Genomic DNA, 22102 nt, shown 5'->3' on the forward strand with positions numbered 1-22102 from the left:
AGATGATCTTAGGCCAAGTAAATAGATACAAAACATGACATGCTTTAAAATTGCCCACACCCATGCAGCAGCGACAAACTATGTACGTTTTTAAAAGCCTATACCGGTTGCCACTTTAGATTTACAGAGGAGGTCTAGTGCTGGAATTACTGCCCTCTATCTGACGTTTGTGGTGATACATTACAGGCATGGTGCATTTGCTGTTTACATACGACACAAAACTGATGCTTTTGTTCGCATTTGAAAAAATTAGAAAAATGTATACATAAAACTATTTTTCAGAAATAAAAAACTGATAATTGGCATGTGCGTATGTATTCACCCCCTTTGTTATGAAGCCCATAAAAAGCTCTGGTGCAACCAATTACCTTCAGAAGTCACATAATTAGTGAAATTACGTCCACCTGTGTGCAATCTAAGTGTCACATGATCTGTCGTATACCAACACAAAGTGGTACATAATTGTTAAATGGTAGGTAAGATTGAATAAAGACCATAGTCCATCCAGTTCAACCTGTGTAGCTGCACGTGTCAGTATCTATAATTATTTCCCATATCCCTGTATGTTGTGGTCTTTAAGATGCACATCCAAGAGTCTCTTAAAAATATCCATACTCCCTGCAGCCACCACCAATTGTGGAAGAGTTCCACATCCTTATAGCCCTGACAGTGAAAACCTCCCCCTGTGCAGCTTAAAGAGGAGTTCCACCCAGGGGCTCCATTGAAAAAAAAAATTAAGTCAGCAGCTACAAATACTGCAGCTGCTGACTTTTAATTGGACACTTACCTGTCCCTGGGTCCAGCGATGCGGGGGATCGAAGCCCCGCTCGTCCCCCCCCCCCCTCCGCTCGTCGGCGCCGGCATTTCAACTGTGGGCGCCGGGCTGTGGCTTCACAGCCTGGCACCCACTGGCCGCTCAATCACCTGGGACCTGTAATGGGTCCCAGATGATTGACAGGAGGGAGGGAGCAGAGCCGAGCCCTTCCTGTGCCGAGGGGGAAGTGATGTCACCAGCCCAGGCAAAGGAAGAGGCAGACTACGAGGGACCACCTAGCAACAGGCATTTAGAGGTAAGTAAAAAAAAAAAAAAATATCCACTTTTTTTTGTTTTTTTGTTTTTTTAGAATTTTTCAGGTATTTTTGTTTTTTTGGGTGGAACCCCACTTTAAGGCTAAACCGCTTCACCAATCTCATAGTGTGTCCTTGTGTCCTCTTACACTCCTTGAGACTGAATAGTGACAAGAACTGTAAAGAATACTCCAGATGTGGTCTAACCAGAGTTTTATAAAGTGGTATTATTATAATTTTATCTCTGGAGTATATCCCTTTTTTATGCATGATAATCTGCCAGCTCTGGTAGCTGCAGCTTGACATTGCATGCTATTGCTCAATCTGTCATCTTCTAGGACCCCCAAATCTTTCTCCATCCTCGATTCCCCCGGCGCTTCTCCCTCTAGAGAATAGTTTGCCTTTATGTTTTTTGCCCCCAAGTGCATTACTTTACAATTCACATTAAACCTCATTTGCCATGCATTGTCCCACTCCATTATTTTGTTCAGGTCTTTCTGTAAAATTTCTATATCCTGATGTGAAGTTATTGCCCTGCTTATTTTTGTCGTCCGCAAAAACTGAGATTGAGCTATTCATCCCATTCTCTATCATTTATGAATAAATTGAATGGAATTGGTCCCAAGACAGAACCCCTCTTACCACTCCAGACCAGTCAGAGTATACTTTTTTTACCACTACTCTTTGGATACGCCCCTGTAACCAGTTTTTCTTTATCGTACATCATAGGACAAAGAGCCTCAAGTAATTACTTGGTGGGTTATGGGCCTACCTTCAGGTTTTTACACTGTTATAACCAAGACAGGAAGTTGACTCCCCTATATAACCCCTCCTCCTTCCAGGAGTCCTCAGATTTTTCGCAAGTGTCTAAGGTGTTGGTCACAAGTGAAGATGTGTTCTGAGGAGCTCCAGGGAGGGATCCATGCTGGATTTAAAAAACCTCCACAACCGGATCCATTCTCGCCACTGAGGCCATAGGATGGTACCCGGGCCTCGCATTGAAGAAACGAGGTTTTGCCTGTAAGCTTCTCTTTGAGAGCTGGACCCTAGGAACTAGGACGCTTTTTGGTTTTTCATATTACCTAAAGTTGTTCCTGAGGGGTGCTATACATGGTCCAAAGGAGCGGAACCCCTTTAAAAAGGGCCCCAGTCTTTGAAGGTTTAAATACGCTGCCCGCTGTGATGGGTGAAGGTTGGATCTGTCTGTTGAATCAGCAGTATCCTGCAGCGAGGATAAGGTAAGGGAAGAGGCTGGGTACTGTAAAAGGTGCCTATGCTTACCTTCCATCTTTTAAAAAAAAGATATGCCTTTAAGAAAGTCTCCTCTAGTTGGAGTAAAGTTACACATACCTTACTTGTTGCCTTAAGCAGCTCTGTGTCAGGCTTGAAACAGCCATGTGTGGGCCCAGCAGCAGAGGGGGGTTCTTAATGAACAAAGTGGATTTCTTAGAGGAATCTAAGGGATACAGTGTTTCTGGCTGTCGGTAGATGCAGCAGCATGAAGTGTATATGTTGTTTTCACTAAAACCACTTCATCTAAAGGATTTGCAGGTAGATACAGCTATTGTCTTTTAGGAGGCTATATATCTCCTGGCTATATCCCTCCCCCTCCCTCCACTGAGAGGCATGCTGACAAGTTCCTCTAGAAAGATAAGCGCCAGCACCGGCCCTTACAGACACTTATTATGTTGCTGTTTTAACATATAAGCCTGTGATCAGGCAGCATTTTATTTTGTAACTCACAGCGTGCGTTCGCCTCGGCGATGCCGCCTCCTCCTCACTGACTGTGATAGGTAACCGCGCGCGCACACAGATTACTTTAAAACATCCAAACAGCTGAATCAGGAGCTTCACCTGATCTTTGGAAAGAGTTGAGGGGGCGGGTCATGAAGGGGGCATGTTTTTTTCAGGGCGGTGCCATGTGTAAGTCTTAGAGACATCCACACAGCTGGTCTGTTCACAGATAGATGGTGCTAGGGGCGGAACTCTAAGGGCGTCAATCAGGATTCTCACCTGATGTCTGTAACGAAGTAGCTCATAAAGAGTCTGTTGCAGCCACGGCCACATCACACTAACACAGTGTTTCTCAACCTTTTTCCAGTCGGGGCACCCTTAAAAAGTATTTTCAGTCTTGAGGCACCCCAGTCCAAGGCTTAGTTCACGTTACTGTGTGTCGCGGAACATGCGCAAAATCGCACTCGTTCCTGACACACAGACAAATGCTCTGCTCTTCAGGGGTGCCATTAATTCTTAATGGTACCTCACACATTGGAAAATGTGCTTTTGGTGCCGTGCAATTTAAAAAAAAAAAAAGGTTGGGGACTTCCTTCCCTGAATTTTTGTGGTTAGGGAAGCCCATTGAAATGAATGGGCTGCCCTACACGCAGCACGCAGCCACACAGATGTGAACCAAGGGTTTGTTCACATGTCAGGTTGGAAGGGTGGTAAAAGCACATGGTTAAGCTGTTTTTACCACCCCAACTTCTTCCCCTTTAGCTGCAGAGACAGCAGCTGGGGGTGTACACATGCTGTGGCTGCAGCTGGAGGTATACCCAGGGTGAATGGGGCTGCACTGCAACTACCCTGCAACTGTGTTCATTGCACGGTTGCGGTGTAGTGATGCTGCATTAAAACAGGTGGTGAGGAGGCAACATAATGCCTCTTTACCATCTGTCAAATGCCTCTGAAAAGCGATCTGTGCATGGGTTGCTTTTCAGAGGAGATGCAGTCCTTGCTGCTATCACAAACAAGACCTACAAAAGCAGTTCTGATGGTACAGGAATGGAATGGGGGGGGGTGTCCGGATTAAAAGTAAGATGTATGTATGTATGTGTGTATATATATATATATATATATATATATATATATATATATATATATATATATATACATACACACATATACAGACACATACATGTGCACACAGGCATACATACACATGTACAAACACACATACAGACAGACACATGCACACACACATACAGACACACACATACAGACACATGCACACACACATACAGACACACACATACAGACACATGCGCACACACACACACACACACACACATACAGACACATGCACATACAGACACATGTACACACACACATACAGACACATGCACATACAGACACATGTACACACACACATACAGACACATGCACACACACACACACACACACATACAGACACATGCACATGTACACACACACATACAGACACACATACAGACACTCATATGCAAACACACACACATGTACAAACACACATACAGACGTACACACACACACACATACAGACAGACACTTACATGCACACACACATACAGACACATGTACACACACACACATATATACACATGCACACACACACACAGACAGTCAGACACTCACATGCACGCACACATACACACAGACACATGTATAAAGCCCTTTTAAAACAAATCTAGCTTCTAGCACAGTACCTTTCCAGTTTCCTCATTCAGCCGGGTACTGCACTGTAGGGGGAAGCAGAGAGCAGAGCACACTCCCCTGCACTTTACTTTCACTTTGCTGAGGTTGACGGAGCTTCTCACAGTGCCGATGTACAGTTCGGCAGGGGATCGGGAGATCGGGCTCATCTGACAGCCCTTCTCTCCCCTGATCCCGCGGCACACCTGAGAACCTCTGATGGCACACCAGTGTGCCGCGGCACACTGGTTGAGAAAGGCTGCACTAACACAGCATCGCTGGGCACGTAAGAGGTGTATCACAGGCATTTCCAGCACAGGAAATATGATTGTTATCAGCAGTTAAATACTGATTAAATGATGACACTTGTCTTGTAAATTTTTATTAAGGCAAATAAGAGATAATTTGTTACCTCTGTTTTTTTTGTACCTTGTATTATGACTTCCAAAGCTACTTTGAAGGTGCCACCCCCAGGCGCTGGGAAACCCAGTCATGCCGCCATGCTGTCATCCTCTTCGGAGATACCTGACATGGCAAGCCAGGGTGAGTCATTGGAAGCCAGCAGTGGTGCAACTGCTTTTCACACTTCAGCCCCTGTATATGTGACTGAAGATGCATTTTCCTCAGCCCTGCAGGGCCTAGAAGGAAGATTAGCAGCTCTAATCGCATCCTCCATCCAGGTGGATAGGAAGCGTCCTAGATCCCCCTCCCCCACCCTAAATTCTTTAACAGTGGAGGGTCCAAGGGAATTGTGGGAACAAGATGAGGTATTTCCCTCAGATAATTTGGAGGAAAGACAAGCTGGTTATTCCTCTGCTGAGGAAACAATTCTTGATGGGTCAGTTACCGTAATGGTTCACTCTGCTTTCATGTTACCCCTAACAGAGCTAGCTGAAGGTCCGGTTTCCTCCCTGGGTTCCCTCAAGCCTGTGCAACAATTGCATGCATTTCCCGCTCACGCTTTACTAGAAAAGCTTATTTATACCGAATGGGATCATCCAGATAAGCATTTTCCTGTTCCAAAGAGATTCTCAGTTCTCTATCCTATGGAGGAGAAGTTCACAAAAAGATGGAAAGTTCCTGCAGTTGACGCTGCGATTTCCAATGTGAATAGGAGTTTAACTTGTCCAGTGGACAATGCGCTTATGCTTAAAGATCCAACGGATAAGAAGTTGGAAGGCCTGTTAAAAACCTCTTTTTCCTTAGCAGGGAGCGTGACTCAACCTGCAATTGCAGCTATAGGCATCTGTCAGTCCTTAAAGTGGATATAAACCCAATGTCATCCTTTCTAAACTACTGCCATAGGGGTTATCTATGAGGATATACATGCCTCCTGCATGTATCTTTACCTGTCAAATGTCTCCCCTCTGTCTGTTATGAGAGCTGAAAAACTGCAGATTCTGTGGGTGGGTCTGTTGTCTGGAGCTCGGTGGGTGGAGTCGTGATGTCAGTAGACTCCCCGCCCACCTCTACTCTCCCCTTGTCAATATGCATTTTCTCTTGTGTATTTCTAACTGAACTTCTGCTATGATCTCTAGCATACAGTGAAAAGACAGGAAAGTAACCACATGACTGTAGGGCAGAACGGTGGTGTAGTGAGTAGTACTCTTGCCTAGCAGTAAGAAGGGTCGCTGGTTCAAATCCCAACCACGACACTACCTGCCAGGAGTTTGCATGTTCTCCCTGTGCCTGCGTGGGTTTCCTCCGGGTACTCCGGTTTCCTCCCACACTCCAAAGCCATGCTGGTAGGTTAATTGGCTTCTGTCCAAAATTGGCCCTAGTATATGAATGTTAGAGACCTTGGATTGTGGGCTCCTTGAGGATAGGGATCGATGTGAGTGTGTGATATATGTGTGGAGCGCTGTGTAAAAAAAATTGACAGCGCTATATGGGTACCTTAAATTAAAAAAAAAAAATAGGGATAGTTGTAGACACGCATCCACACTTGCTCAGGTTGAACTTGATGGACTGGTGTCAACCTTACTAACTATGTATGTAACTATGTATGTAACTTCAGCATGCCAAATCGTGCTGAGGTGTCGAATGGCCAATCCTTGCAGAGCTGCTGAAGAAAAGAGTGGGGGAGGGAATTAAAAAATAATGCATGTGTCTTAGGCTGTCACTCACAGCAAGGGGGAGTATATGACAACGTTTTTGTCAGTTTGTCAAGATTTCTCTCACTGAACAATAAAAGGGGATTGCTCAGAGATGGATTAACTCTGTGTGGCAAGACTTGGCTCAAATGATAGGAAATCTCATACTCAGTACAGTATGATAAAAAAAAAAAAAAATTGGGTTTACATCCACTTTAAAGGACCAGTTCACAGATGCTCTTAACGAGCTCCCTGCACAACAGGCCCAGGAGTTGGCAGAACTACCTAGAGCATTATGCTTTGCCATAGATGCTATGAAGGATTCTATTCATCAGGCTTCTCGCCTTGCGTTCGTGCTAGTTCACATGCGCAGAACCCTTTGGTTAAAGGGTTGGTCAGCTGAAGCGCCTTGCAAGAATCTTTTAACCAGTTTTCCTTTTAAGGGAGAATGATTATTTGGCGAAAGTTTGGATAAGTATATCCAGACAATCTCTAGCGGAAAGAGTACTCTTTTGCCAGTTAAAAGAAGATATAGACGTCCTTCATTTAAGCGCACCTTTTCCCCTGCGCTAGGTACATCCGCCTCTAGGCAGGGGCGACGGCCTCCGCCGTCAAACTCTAGAGGAAGACCTCAGGGTCAAACCCAGGCACAAAGGAAGACCTGGGGCCGCAAGCCTGCAAAGCAGAATACCAAGGCCTCATCATGAAGAGGCATCTCCCCTCACCAAGGTGGGGGGTAGACTTCTGAGGTACTCAGAAGTCTCTCTCCACAATAACAGACTCTCTCAGACTCTCTCCATAGTAACTGTAGGATACAAGCTAGAGTTTCGAGAGTTTCCACCATCTCGTTTTCAGAGATCAAACGTTCCCAGAGATCCAGGGAAAAAACAATCCCTATTGCACGCATTAGACTGATTATTGGCTCAAGGGGTAATCATACAGATTCCCAAAGAAGAGCAGGGTTTGGGGTTCTACTCAAACCTGTTTACGGTACCAAAGCCAAATGGGGATATCAGACCAATTCTAGATCTACGGAATCTAAATCCGTTCCTGAAGATCCACTCCTTTCACATGGAGTCGATCAGATCAGTTGTTTCCATCCTACAAGGAGGAGAACTTTTGGCATCCATAGACATCAGAGATGCATATCTGCATATCCCTATATTTCCTCCTCACCAGAAGTTTCTGCGATTCGAAGTCGAACAAAGGCATTTTCAGTTTGTAGCCTTGCCCTTCGGGCTAGCTACAGCACCTTGGGTATTCACAAAGGTACTAGCCCCACCTCTAGCAAGGTTAAGGGCACAGGGCATAAAAGTCTTGGTTTACCTAGACGATCTATTGTTAAGAGACCAGTCGGTGGCCTGCTTGAAGCAGGATGTAGCCATTACAAGCAGTTACCTGGAGAATCTGGGTTGGATTCTCAACCTGAAGAAATCCTCTTTAAAGCCAATAAAAAGGCTGGAGTATCTGGGCCTGATCATAGACACAGCCCAGAAAAGGGTGTTCTTGCCTCCCGCAAAGATCAGCTCCATGCAGGAGCTGGTGCGCATGGTCAGGTCAAAGAAATCCCTCAATACGTCTTTGCATGAGGTTATTAGGAAAGATGGTAGCTTCATTCGAAGCAGTTCCCTATGCCCAATTCCATTCGAGACTGTTTCAAAACAGTATCCTGTCTGCTTGGAACAAGACAATTCAAGCTTTAGATTTACCAATGAGGCTGTCCCCAAGAGTGTCTCAAAGCCTCAGTTGGTGGTTACTAAGTCGGAACCTGCTGAAAGGAAACTCCTTCAGACCAATTGTTTGGAAAATAGTCACGACAGATGCCAGCCTTTCAGGCTGGGGAGCAGTACTAGAGAAGACGACTGTCCAGGGACAGTGGTCAAGAACCGAAAGAGCCTTGCCCATAAACATCCTAGAGATTCGGGCAGTGTATCTGGCTCGGAGAACCTGGACTTCCAGGTTAAAGAATTGTCCTGTCAGGATCCAATCAGACAATGCCACGGCCGTGGCATATATCAATCATCAAGGGGGCACCAAGAGTCTCTCAGCTCAGAGAGAGGTGAACCAGATTATAACTTGGGCAGAAAAGAATTTTCCTTGCCTATAGGCAGTTTTCATTCCGGGGGTAGAGAATTGGCAGGCGGACTACTTAAGTCGCCAGCAATTGTCCCCGGGGGAATGGTCTCTTCATCCCGAGATTTTTCATGCGATTTGCCAAAGATGGGGGACTCAGGACGTAGACCTTCTAGCGTCCAGGTTCAACACGAAGCTAGTCAATTTTATGTCCAGAACAAGGGACCCACTCGCATACGGAACAGATGCGTTGATGACCCCATGGGATCAGTTTTCACTGATCTATGCATTCCCCCCGATTCAGTTGCTACCTCGACTTCTTTGCAGGATCCGACTGGAAGAAATGTCGGTAATTCTGGTGGCACCAGCATGGCCCAGAAGGTCATGGTATGCAGAGATAGTAAAGATGGCAGCGGAGGGTCCATGGCTCCTCCCACTAAGACCAGACCTGCTAGCACAGGGGCCGATATTCCATCCTACTTTTACGAATGCTAAGTTTAATGGCCTGGCTATTGAGACCCACATTCTGAAGAAGCGTGGGCTTTCCAGGGTAGTTATTTCTACTTTAATGCTAGGAAGCCAGCTTCTAGAGCTATATATTAGAGTCTGGAAAGCTTATGTTTCCTGGTGTGAATCCAAAGGTTGGCACCCTCGAAGATATATTATAGGCAGAATTCTTGCCTTCCTACAGGTAGGCGTAGAGATGAAGTTGGCCCTGAGTACTATTAAGGCCAAGTCTCAGCCTTATCAATTTTATTTCAAAGACCACTTGCTACGCATTCTTTAGTCCGGGGTTTCATGCAAGGAGTGATGCGGATTAATCCGCCAGTTAAATCACCTTTAAGCCCTTGGGACTTGAATTTAGTTTTGTCTGTGTTACAAAAAACGCCATTTGAACCATTACAGCATATTCTGTTAGTCCTTCTGACTAGGAAGCTGATATTTTTGGTTGCTATATCCTCAGCAAGGAGAGTTTCAGAATTGGCTGCTCTTTCCTGTAAAGAGCCATATTTGATTATTCATGAGGACAGAGTGGTGTTACGCCCTCGTCCGGGCTTTTTGCCAAAAGTGGTTTCAGGCTTTCATCTGAATGAAGATATTGTCCTGCCATCGTTTTTTCCAAAACCATGTTCCAAGGAAGAAAAGTCACTACATTGTCTTGATGTGGTGAGAGCAGTGAAGATCTATTTAAAGAAAACTGCTCAGATTCGTAAGACTGATGTCTTATTTATTCTGCCAGAGGGTCCTAAAAAAGGACAGGCAGCGTCAAAATTCACTGTGGCTAAGTGGATTCGGCAAGTTATAATTCAAACTTATGATTTAAAGGGAAAGATTCCCCCTTTTAAAGTTAAGGCGCACTTTACCAGAGCGGTTGGTGCTTCTTGGGCAGTGCGTCACCAGGCCTCCATGTCTCAGATCTGCAAGGCCGCGACTTGGTCTTCAGTGCATACATTTACAAAATTTTATCAAGTAGATGTAAGGTGGAATGAGGATATCGCCTTCGGGCGCAGTGTGCTGCAGGCAGCAGTATAATTCCTCAAGGTCTGGGGGTGCCCTATGGGTTGTGTCTCCCTCCCCTCAAGTAGCATTTCTATGGGACATCCCACCAAGTAATTACTTGAGGCTCTGTGTCCTATGATGTATGATAAAGAAAATAGGATTTTTAAAACTGCTTACCTGTAAAATCCTTTTCTTGGAGTACATCATAGGACACAGAGCTCCCGCCCCTCTGTTTTATGGGGTGAGAGTATATTGCTTATATTGCTTGGCTACAAAAACTGAGGACTCCTGGAAGGAGGAGGGGTTATATAGGGGAGTCAACTTCCTGTATTGGTTATACCAGTGTCAACACCTGAAGGTAGGCCCATAACCCACCAAGTAATTACTTGAGGCTCTGTGTCCTATGATGTACTCCAAGAAAAGGATTTTACAGGTAAGCTGTTATAAAAATCCTATTTTACCCAAGAACAAACCTTATGGTCCATGCCCGTGGACCACAGCTTGTAGATTAAGCGCTTATGGGGGACTATATTGAATGCCTTTGCAAAATCCAGGTACACTAAATCCACAGGCCCTCCGCTGTCTAGATGGCAGCTCACTTAATCGTAGAATGCGGGCAAATACATTGCATCCTTACATTTCTTGTTGCATTCTTTGTAAAGTCTGAATGCTGATGATGATTCCTCATCCTTGTGTTTTTTTTTTTTTAAGGCCTTCTGTTTTTTGCTTTTATATGCATTTTTACATTGGAGTTCATCCATCCAATCCATCCCGGACTTTTGTTTGCTCTTTTTTAAATTTATTTCCCAATGGCATGCACTGGCTAATGTCCTTATTTAATATGCTCTTAAAGCAAAGCCATCTCTCCTCCGTGTTCTTTGTTCCTAAGATTTTATCCCAATTTATATCTTCTAGCAAGGTTTGTAGTTTACGGTAGTTGGCTCTTTTGAAATTCAGTGTCTTTGTATTCCCCTTTATGTTTCCTGTTTGTGTGATTTATACTGAAGCTAATTGACCTGTGATCGCTGTTTCCTAAATTGCCCCGTATTTCCACATCTGTGATCAGGTCTGTATTGTTGGTAATCAGTAGGTCTACTAATGCTTTGTCTCTAGTTGGTGTGTCTACAATCTGACCCATGAAATTGTCCTGCAAGACAGACATTTAGAAACTGGCGAGCCTTAGACTAATGCGCGGTTCCTTCAGCCCAGTCTGTCTGTATAAATAAAATCCCCCGTTATGATGACATCTCCCATCCTTGCCGCTAATCCATTTTGTGATAGGAGGTCCGTCTCCCCCTCCTTCCTCAGGTTAGGGGGCCTATAGCATACTCCTAGTATTACTTTCCCCTTAGTTTCATCTCTTTAGAGCTATACCCATAAGGATTCCACCTCCTCCCTAGCTCCCCTAGTGATGTTACCTCTCACATTCACTTGTACATAATGCTTGATATACAGGCATACCCCTCCCCCTTTTTTACCCTCCCTATCCCTGCGATAAAGGGAATACCCTTGAATGGTTGTCAGCCAATCATGAGAGCTGTTGAACCAAGTCTCTGAAATTCCCACAAAATCTAAATCCTGCTCGTACAACAGTTTCTATAGTACTCCTAACTTGTCCGCCAGGCTCCTGGTGAACATGCCACGTAGTTTAGACCAGCATACTGTCTTCTTATTGGGTGTTCTGAGGTTGCAAATAGGACTTGTTACTATACTTGCCTCGGGTTTATGTGCTTTACTCAACCTACCACTAATGCCCCCAATACTACCCTCTGGAATATGTTCCACGCTCCCTATCTCTACCTCTGGACCCCCCCCCTCCCGTCTCCTAGTTTAAAAGCCCCTCTGACTTTTCGGCCATCTTCACTCCCAGCAGATCTGCACCCTCCTAATTTAGGTGCAGTCCATCCCTTCTATAGAACTGGTGACCGACTGAGAAGTCTGCCCAGTTCTCCAGGAACCAAAGCTCTCCTTACTACACCAGTTTCTCAGCCACTTGTTTACTTCCCTATTCCCCCTCTGCCTTTCTGGTATGGCTTGAGGTATAACGGTGATATTTCTGAGAATACTACCTTGGAGGTCCTTCTCAATTTAGCCCCTAAAATTGTTCTTTAGGACACTCCATCTGCCTCTGACTTTGTCATTGGTGCCAACGTGCACCCTGACAGCTGGGTCTTCCCCAGCCCCTCCCAGTAATCTGTCTACCAGATCCGTGATTAGCCGAACCCGAGCACCTGGTAGACAGCATACAGTTCGGCGCTTCAGGTCCTTGTGACACGATTGCCCTCTCTGTCCTAAGAATTGAGTCCCCAACCACCAGAATCTCTTTCCTTTCCCTTGGCTCCCCCCCCCCCCCCCACTCTCACTGGAGGAATTCTTCCCCTGGCAGCTAGGGGAGTCCCTCAGCTCCAGCAGTGCTGGTCCCTGACTGGTTTCATCAATGGGGCGTACTTATTGGGATGTTCCAGCCCAGGATCAGCCTCACTCACACTTTTTTTTCCCTCTACCCTTCCCGACTGTCGCCCATCTACTCTTTTCTAGTGCCCTGTGCCTCTTTGTCTCCACCCGCCTCTGCTGGTCCCTGCCGGGTATGTTCCCAGCTCTCCTTTAGTATGGAGGGTATTCTCAGTGCTGACTGTATATAACATTACCGCTTCCCGACCACAGATCCCGGTTCTCTCAGGGGAGAAGAGGCTGATCATGTGTTCATACTGAATATTAACACCAATCTGTCATCTCTCCTAGTCAACCCCCCCCCCCCCACCACAGTTAGAACACAGTGAGGGAACACAGTTAACCCTTTGTTCGCCCCCTAATGTTAACCCACTCGCTGCCAGTGACATTTATACAGTAATCAGTGCATTTTTATAGCACTGATCGCTGTATAATTGTCACTGGTTCCAAATATATTTCAAACGTGTCCACTGCAATATCGCAGTCCCGATAAAAATCGCTGATCACCGCCATTACTAGTAAAAAAATAAAATAAAAATGCCATAAATCTATCCCCTATTTTGTAGGCACTATAACTTTTGCGCAAACCAATCAATATACGCTTATTGCGGTTTTTTTTTTTTACCAAAAATATGTAGAATACATATCCGCCTAAACTGAGGAAAACACTTTTTTTTTTTTTCTTTTTTTTTTTTTTTTTTTCAAAATTGTCGCTATTATTTTATTTATAGCGCAAAAAAATAAAAACCGCTGAGGTGATCAAATACCACCAAAAGAAAGCCCTATTTGTGTAAAAAGGGCGTAAATTTTGTTTGGGTACAGCGTCGCACTACCGCGCAATTGTCAGTTAAAGTGACGCAGTGCCGAATCGCAAAAAATGGCCCAAATCTTCCGGGGCTGAAGTGATAAAGGGGTCTGTTTGTAAAAAAAAAAAATTGTTGGATGAATGTATCACTCATTTTCCTATCTTTGCCAAATTACGACCCTATTTATTGAAATACCTTGATGGTAGTGGCCTTGATGCTGTATAGCCATCCCAACTGGGAGAAGACCATTATTATTGCTAGTGGCTATAGCAGAGGCTAGTGATCTCAAGTGAATCCAGCAGGCTGGTTGTACCCAAGTTGATTGATCAATCAACTTGGTACATTCAGCCTACCCACACACCGTTCGACCCATCTTTGGCCGACCTTGGTCATACTATTATTGCTCACATTCCAAGAATCAACAAATAAAGACAATATATACAAAAGCACTTTCCCCTTAAAATGACCACTCCACATTCAAGTGTTTACATATCAAAATTAAGTTACACTTTTAGATGTCCCCTCTGAATTCATTTAAATAATGTTTGTCTTCTCCAATGGGAAAAATATAGTTTACTGTTTGTTTTTTCTCTGACTTTCAGGGGCAAATGCAGTGTTACACTCTTAAATGAAACGGAATCCTTAAAATCTTACTTGGAAAGAGAGGTATGTATTTGTCTTTGTTTAAAAAAAAAAAAAATATATATAAATATATATATATATATTTATATATAATATATATATATATATATATATATATATATATATATATATATATATATATATATATATATATATATATTATATTTTTTTTATATTGTGTATGTGTGTTTATTTGTAGTCAGAGTCTTCACTTGGAAATGCGATAACCTTAAGGCCCCTTTCACACTGGGGCGGCGTCGGAGGTTAAACAGTGCTATTTTTAGCACCGCTTTACCGTCGTTTTAGCGGCACTATTCGGCCACTAGCGGCCGAAAAAGGGTTAAAACCACCCGCAAAGTGCCACTGCAGCAGCGCTATACCGGCGGTATAGCCGCGCTGCCCCATTGATTTTAATGAGCAGGAGCTGTGCATACACCGCTCCTTCACTGCTCCAAAGATGCTACTAGCAGGATGTTTTTCAGCGTCCTGCCAGCGCACCGCTCCAGTGTGAAAGCCCTTGGGGCTTTTACATTGGAGAGACTGCAGTGACTGTTTCAGGGCGCTTTGCAGGAGCTATTTTTAGCGCTGTAGCACCTGCAAAGGGTCCCAGTGTGAAAGGGGTCTAACTTCCAAGACTTGAGGTGTGCCTTGGCCTAGCTTGTCAGTATGCCTAAAAGAGGGCAAAAAAGACACGAAAGTAGGTGGGATATGAAATCTATGAAGGGCTGGTAACAACAATACGTCTAGAAAAGTAGCGAATGCTCAGATGACTACAGTATAGGGTTCCAGTATGAATCTGCTATAACAGGAGGAACTCCAACGCTCCATGTACTTTATGATATAAGAAGGAACCCCCTGTTCGGAACCTGCAAAGCTGCCCTGATCTTACACAAATGATGGATTTTTACGAGTAAACTGAACATGAGAACAAACGGCTTTTTGTGAGGATGCGTGGGAAAAGGATGCAATGGCTGTTCAGAGGAGCCACTGCAAAATAATTAGAGAAGATCAAACGCTTCAATTGGACACCAGTTACTGTAGTTCTTTGAACTTCACCACTAACCCCTGGCCTATCTGACTATTCTTGTTATTGGGAAGTTCTGAAAGTGAGCTGCAAAAAACAGACGGACTGTCAGGAGTTTGCAGGGGCCTGAAATGCTGGACACCTGATATACTTGATAGTGTTGGCGGATAAGGCCAACTTGCTGTGGCAAAATGCAAAATGGTGGGCTATTATCGCCATTTCAGTTTATTTTCATTTGTGTATGGTGGGTAGCGCAGCATCACGTGTGTGTGTAAATGTAAACATTTGTGAAATAGTTTGCTGTCTTATTAAGAATAGTATGTATGTCCCTGTTGAGATTTGAGGTTCGGAGAAGGGAGCGTGTAATGAAGCCAGGGCTTCCAAGTTTTGAAAAATGTAGGATCTGAATCAGTAAGGCCACTAGATACTTATTAGTGAGCAGAGTGTTCATTTGTTCTTTTACTTACAGGTTTGCTCTGGTCTGTTTTTGGCCTATGTAATGGTTTGTTTGACAGTTAAGAAAGGGAAGATGGCCAGATTTTGCTGTGATAGAGTAAACCCAAGAATTATGTGGTGTATAAGGGCTATCCAGGGGTCTTTTTAGAACAGCGAGATAAAAAACACAATGTTTGGAGTAGGGCTGGGGAAAAAATCGATTTAAATCTTGAATCGCGTTGAGAGGTCAAATCGATTCAAAATTTAAGCAAATCATTTTTTTAGATTTTTTTTTTTTCACTGCGCCGGTCCTGAGGAGCTGTGGGCAGGAGTTTTGTAGGCGAGGCCGCACTCGTGAATTGAGTTTCTTTTTAAAAAATCGCAGATTTTTTTTTTTTTTTTAAGAAAATCTCCCAGCCCTAGTTTGGAGTAGGCCAAACTTTCTGGACCAAAATGGGATTTGTTTTGGACAAAATCATGTATATAAGACATTACCTTAGTGACCAAACCCCCTGAAAGATTTCCTTACTGTTTTGTTAAAAGTATTAAAAGCACCATTTGGCTATCCTGGAACAGGTTTTTCTATTTCTCTATTGATATGGTCTTGTTCACGTCTGGTTTCCAATTCCTGGTGTATTTGAGATGGACTGTAAAATCAACGCCCTTCTGGATTTTGAGTTACTGGAGGTAGTGTGGTACTCTACAGGATACCTGGGACTGCAGATTCCTAACTCTTGCAGAAAAAATACTTGAGAACTATGTCATTGCTTGTGTAGTAATTTGGATAGTTTTTTTTTTTTCTAGGATGTTCAGCCCCTTTACATTGCAAAAATGAACAGGAATTTGGGTATTTTAAAGTGTTGGATACAGTATGATTAGGCTTTATGTGATTAGAGAGAGGAGTATAGGGGGTGAGGGAGAGAGAAGGGGGGGGGGGGGGGGTTGCAAGAGAGAAAGCAACAAGGCAGTTGTCACAAGTGAGAGAGGAAAAGAGGTTGAAACAAGTGAAATATGGGAGGGTAAGTAGGTATTGGATGGGGTGAGGATAACCTGACCCCTTCAGAGGTGGCCAGGGAGAGGGATGCTCTAAATAAATCTACCAAAGGGGGAGGATATGTCTGTATGGGTGCGAGGTTGACTGAGGATTTGTGAGATGCAGCACTGGGAGGTGTCATAATTTTTATATAGAAACTTGTTTTCTAACCCAAATTTACCATACTGGAACGAATTTGCATGAACTATATAAAACAGATACACAAAAGAGACGCCTATACCGATAGGCCAAACATTATTGTTATCTTTGTTGTTCAAGATTTATGTAGTGCCAACAGTTTGTGCAGTGCTTTACAATATAAAGGGTAAAAAGTACAGTTACAATACAATAAAATAGAAAAGGTTTAAGTGGACCATCTTCCGCTTACAATCTAATCAGATGTGAGCAATAATCTTATTCATGGTGGGGGGGGTTACTCACCTGAAATTGCTTAGTGTGTAAATGAGTTATAGGGAGTACCCCAGCAGGGTATGAACACTGTGTCTGCTATTTGATTCTGTAGGGTGATATAAGGTTTGGGTCTCATTGGGGGGGTGGGCTACTGAGAGAATTATTCTGGAGATGGTCCGGTGCTGATTTGATGAGACTTTACTTCATGTGTGAAATCATTGATTATTCCCACCACCTTTTGACAGTCAAAATTTTTAATAAGAAAAACAATAAAAGGAGAACCCCCTCTTGCTGCCCATACAGTATGTTAAGAAATGTTTGCCTTTCATCTAAACCCCCATGTCCTCTCCCCCTTAACATGTGAAGTCCAGGGGGTGGGGGGAGGAGTGAAGTTAGCAAGGATTCTCCCCTGAAGCTAAACAAAACAAATAGTATAGAAATTCTAAACCCTAAATAAACATTGTTATTCATATACTACTTGCATCCCACCTTCCATTAGAGATGAGTAGTCAGGGTTGTGTGATGATATAACGTTGTCTTTAAAAAACAAGTCTTCTATCATCATTTTACAGGTATAGTTTTTTGCTCCTTAACATAGCACACCTAAAGAGGTTCAAAAGTGTGTTCTGTTTTTTTTTTTTTTTTTTTTTTTTTTTCATTAAATTTGTTCTAAAGGCTCAAGGTTTTTACCTTCATGCACTCTATACATGAAGGTTAAAAACCTTCTCTGTGCAGCAGCCCCCTCAACCCCCCTAATACTTTACTGAGCCCGATCTTTCTCCAGTGCAGTGCTCTCCAGGTACTCTTCCTCCTAATTGACTGAGACAGCAGTGGGAGCTATTGGCTCCTGCTGCTGTCAATCACAGCCAGTGAGCCAATAAGAAGAGATGGGTGAGGCTGATCTGCGGCTGAGTGAGAAATATACATGCAGAGCAGCAGCTCGGGAATGACAGAGGCTAGGAGCACAGGCGGGGAACCCCCGAGAAGAGGAGGGGCAGGGCTGGCCTGTGCAAAACCACTACACAGCGCAGGTAAGTATGACATGTTTATTATTTTACGTAAAAAAAAAAAATCCAAAGCTTTAATATCAATTTAATTCATTTTCTGCATTAAAATAAAAACCTGTCCACTATTTGTACTACTCGCCCCCATTCCTAAACACTTCAGGCTCTACCTCTTCCCCACTTCCTTCGCAGGAGAAACCTAAGGGCAGTGGCGCCATTGACTCCTGCTATCAGTCAAACACTCCAGTGAGGAGGGAGCAGGGATGTGCCTTACTGGCGCCATGTGTGTCTATGGACACAGTCCTGGCTCGGAAGCATGCACACATGGGTGCCTCTTTAGCACCTGGCTTGCTAAGGAGACTCCCTGCAGAAAGAGGCTGACAGTGCCAGTGGGAGACTGCCACAATAGGAGGTAAGGGACCTTTATCTGTAGTAATGTTGCACAGAGCAGATACTGTAAGTAATGGCTTTGCTTTTTTTTTTTTTTTTTTTTCTTAAACCAAAAAGATAATGGCCTTTTAGTATCACTTTAAAGTGGTTCTAAAGGCAGACATTTTTTTTTAATCTTAATGCATTCTATGCATTAAGATGAAAAAACCTGTGTGCAGCAGCACCCCTAATTCTTACCTGAGCCTCATCTAGATCCAGCGATGTTGCTAGGGTTGCCACCCATCCGGGATTCACCCAGACAGTCAGAGTTTGGAATCGTGTGTCCAGGTTTCAGACCTCTTAAAACCCGGACACATTATTGAGAATGGACTGCGGTTCCCAAGTAATGGAGTACCACAGCCGCCAAGTATATAGGTGTACATGGGCCCCACCCCCATACATGGACAGGAGAGCGGGCTTGATTTTCTCTTGCTCCCCCTGCCCTTACCCCTCGGTCTGCCCACCCACACTCCAATCCCTGGCGTTCAAAGGGATGCGTGGGCTGGAAATTTGAAGCTCAGCATCCGGCAGATACATTGTGGATGAAAGGTGTCAGTGCTTGAGCCTCCATCCTCGAGTGAGTGAGCTCACTATTCAATGACTGAAGTTCACCCCCTTCCTCCCTTCTCTCTTCTCACTCGGAGCGAGTGTGTACGCTAAGATCAGGAGGACTCTTGTATAAGAGGTGCCCTGTGGATTCTGATGTAAGGGGGGCTCTGGGAACCCTGATTTAAGGGGAAATGCTGGGAACTCTAAAGTAAGTGTGAGCTGTGGTGAGCAGAAACCCCCTTCAGAGTTCCCCTTTACACCATACTCCAAAGTGTTCCCCCTTAAAATAAATTGCTGTGCGCCGCTAAAGTGTTCGGGTTTGGATTGAAGAAAAGGTGGCAACCCTAGATTTTGCACGGGAGTCTCTGCTGTTAGGGACTCTCCTTCCTTGATTGGCTGAGACACAGCAGCTGACGACATTGGCTTCCGCTGCTGTCAAAGTCAGTAAACTAATGAGGCGAGGGGGGAGGGGGGGGGTGGGGCCGTGCCACAGCTCCTTGTCTGAATGGAGAAAATTTCGGCTCGGGTGGTCTCATAGCAAGCTGTTGTTGTGGGGGCACTCGGCAGGAGGGAGGGGCCAGGAGTGCCAGCGAGGGACCTGATAAGAGGAGGACCTGGGCTGCTCTGTACAAAGCCACTGCACAGAGCAAGGTAAGTAGAACATATATAAATTAAAAATTGCTATGATGCGCTATCTCCTGATGTTCTTCCCAAAATGAATATTAAAGTGGCAAGTAAAAAAAAATATATAAAACGTGATAAAATAAAAATACATAGCAAAAAAATTGTATATAAAGTTCTTTCGTTTCTGTGATAATATAATCTGTGATGTGCGTTATTCTCCACAGACAAAATAAAATAAAAATAATAAAACAAGCTCTTAATATAAATACACACACACACACACACACACACACACACACACACACACACACACACACACACACACACACACACACACACACACTGTGTGTGTGTGTGTGTATTGCCACAAATGTGAATCATGAAGTGTTATAGTGCATAAACCAGTGACATCTTGATCAAATGAAGGTCAGTCCAACATAGTAGATATATAGTCCTTGTTAGACATACAATGGTGACTTCATAAAAACGTGTTGCGGTATCCACACTCAGGTGCTCCCCACCCTCAGGTAATAGCCGCTCACCTCAAAGCGTGTGACAGCGCAATTAAGTTCTGTCAACCACGCATGTGAATCACCTTAGGGATTCTAAGTTAGCTGTATGGTCCCAAACCGCTCACTGGTGCCGTTTCCTCATATGCAAACCGTAAAAAGAAACTCCATAGCATGATACCGTTTTAATACAATTTATTGTACAAACTAAAAGCCCCAGTACAGGGTACTCACATGGGTTAGGTGTATTTAGTGCACCACTCTGTAATGTGCCTAAAACGCTGGGTTTTGGTTGAGGTTGTATTTTCGTTCTCTGTGAGGCAGACTAGCTACATCCTACACCGTCCTGTCCCCTCCCCTACGCGTGACGATACAAGGGAAATTTCGTATCTTCCTCAGGGTGATGCTGATTTGACGGTCTGTCAGTTAAATATTTGGCCGGCGGCCATTTATTTACTGGAATCCTAAACAGAGCGCGCTATGACTCAACGCACAGTACTATTGAACTACCTAATCCTCCATCATGTTGTAGAGCAATATTATATCATATATATCTGCCGAAATTAAGCTGTATCCATAAAAGATGCTCGATTGCAGAACGGTGTTACAGAACAAACATACGGTCTCATCCCAGATATGACATGATGTAAAATAACGATCTAATATGATTCTAACAATTAAAACATATAACATATTAAAATACATGAATATAAACCCATTATGGTACATACTGAGGTATGAGACAATTACATGTAAATAGATGCTCTAAACCTACCATACCATAAAATTAAAACATTAAACTATAGATATGAATATCCACAAAAAAAAAATATATATATATATATATATATATATATATATATATATATATATATATATATAATATAAATATATATATATATATATATATATATATATAAAAACACCTTCCAATCCCCTTTTTATGCCTACCCCCCAAAATGGGATCTCCAGACTACTTTATCAAAGAAATGTTAGAAATCAATAAAAAATTATATCCTAAAGGTATTCAAAACATTTTTAATCATTAAGGGGCACACACCACACCTCAAATAGGCAAGACAATTAAAAAAAAAAAAACACTAATACCCCCCTTTAGCTGGCATGACTAGGTATATTAGGATACCAAAACTATATCCACATAACACGAGCCATATCCAACTTTATTTCATATCCTAGGGCCAAAAAAAATCAATAATTACTGAGAAAACAACATTTTAAGTGAAACTCCTTATTTAATCCTCCTGGCCAGAGGGACCCTAATTGGTGTATCCACCATGATTCTCTCTTACGAAGTTGGAACCCCTCCAATGATTGAGGGCCTCAATACCCCAAAACTGCATCCCTTCAGGGTTTTTATGATGTTTATCCCTAAAGTGAATTGATAGGTGATGCTTATCATATCCTTTGCGTATATTTCTCACATGCTCTTGCATTCTTACTTTTAACGCCCTCTTTGTCCTACCTACATACCATGGGTTGCACTTGACTACATAGACAACCCCTATAGTGTCACATGAAATAAAATTCCTGATCATATGTGAACAGTTAGTATGAAGATTTGTAAAGGATTTTAATTTTCTAACATTTCTTGGGACCCAAAACATCAAAGGCTTGGCCGGAGGAGGTTCAATTACATTATGCCCCAGTCCATCCCTTAAATTCGGGGCTTGTTTGTAGACGATTTTTGGTTATCCGATATACTCTTTTTAAGGTATACATCCTGTTTTAGGATCTCCCAATACCTTTTAATGACCTTCTCCAATTCCTTGTTTTGTAAATTATAATCGAGAGCTATACAGGTACCCATATCACTATTTGATTCTGTGCTTTTTTACTTTGTCTTATCAGATCCTCCCTATCAAAACCCCCAATTTTTTGTCTTTCTGCTTCCAAAAAATTGGCCTTATACCCTTTGTCCCTAAACATTCCACTTAACATTTCTGTTTGTATTTCATAATCAGCATTGTTTGTGCAATTCTTTTT

General features: G+C 43.3%; 1 protein-coding gene across 6 annotated transcripts in view; it reads left to right on the plus strand.

The window, feature by feature from the left end:
* The window catches only part of MTA1 (metastasis associated 1), a 611607-nt gene that overhangs the window by 104453 nt on the left and 485052 nt on the right, over positions 1 to 22102 (plus strand). For all 6 annotated transcript variants that reach the window (XM_073610308.1, XM_073610309.1, XM_073610310.1 and 3 more), the window contains exon 5: positions 14041 to 14104. In XM_073610308.1, coding sequence (XP_073466409.1) covers positions 14041 to 14104 — 64 coding nt within the window. The remainder of the gene's footprint in view (positions 1 to 14040; positions 14105 to 22102) is intronic.

This window comes from Aquarana catesbeiana, linkage group LG13 (genome assembly GCF_042186555.1).
Source record: "Aquarana catesbeiana isolate 2022-GZ linkage group LG13, ASM4218655v1, whole genome shotgun sequence".
In the NCBI taxonomy this organism is placed as follows: Eukaryota; Metazoa; Chordata; class Amphibia; order Anura; family Ranidae; genus Aquarana; species Aquarana catesbeiana.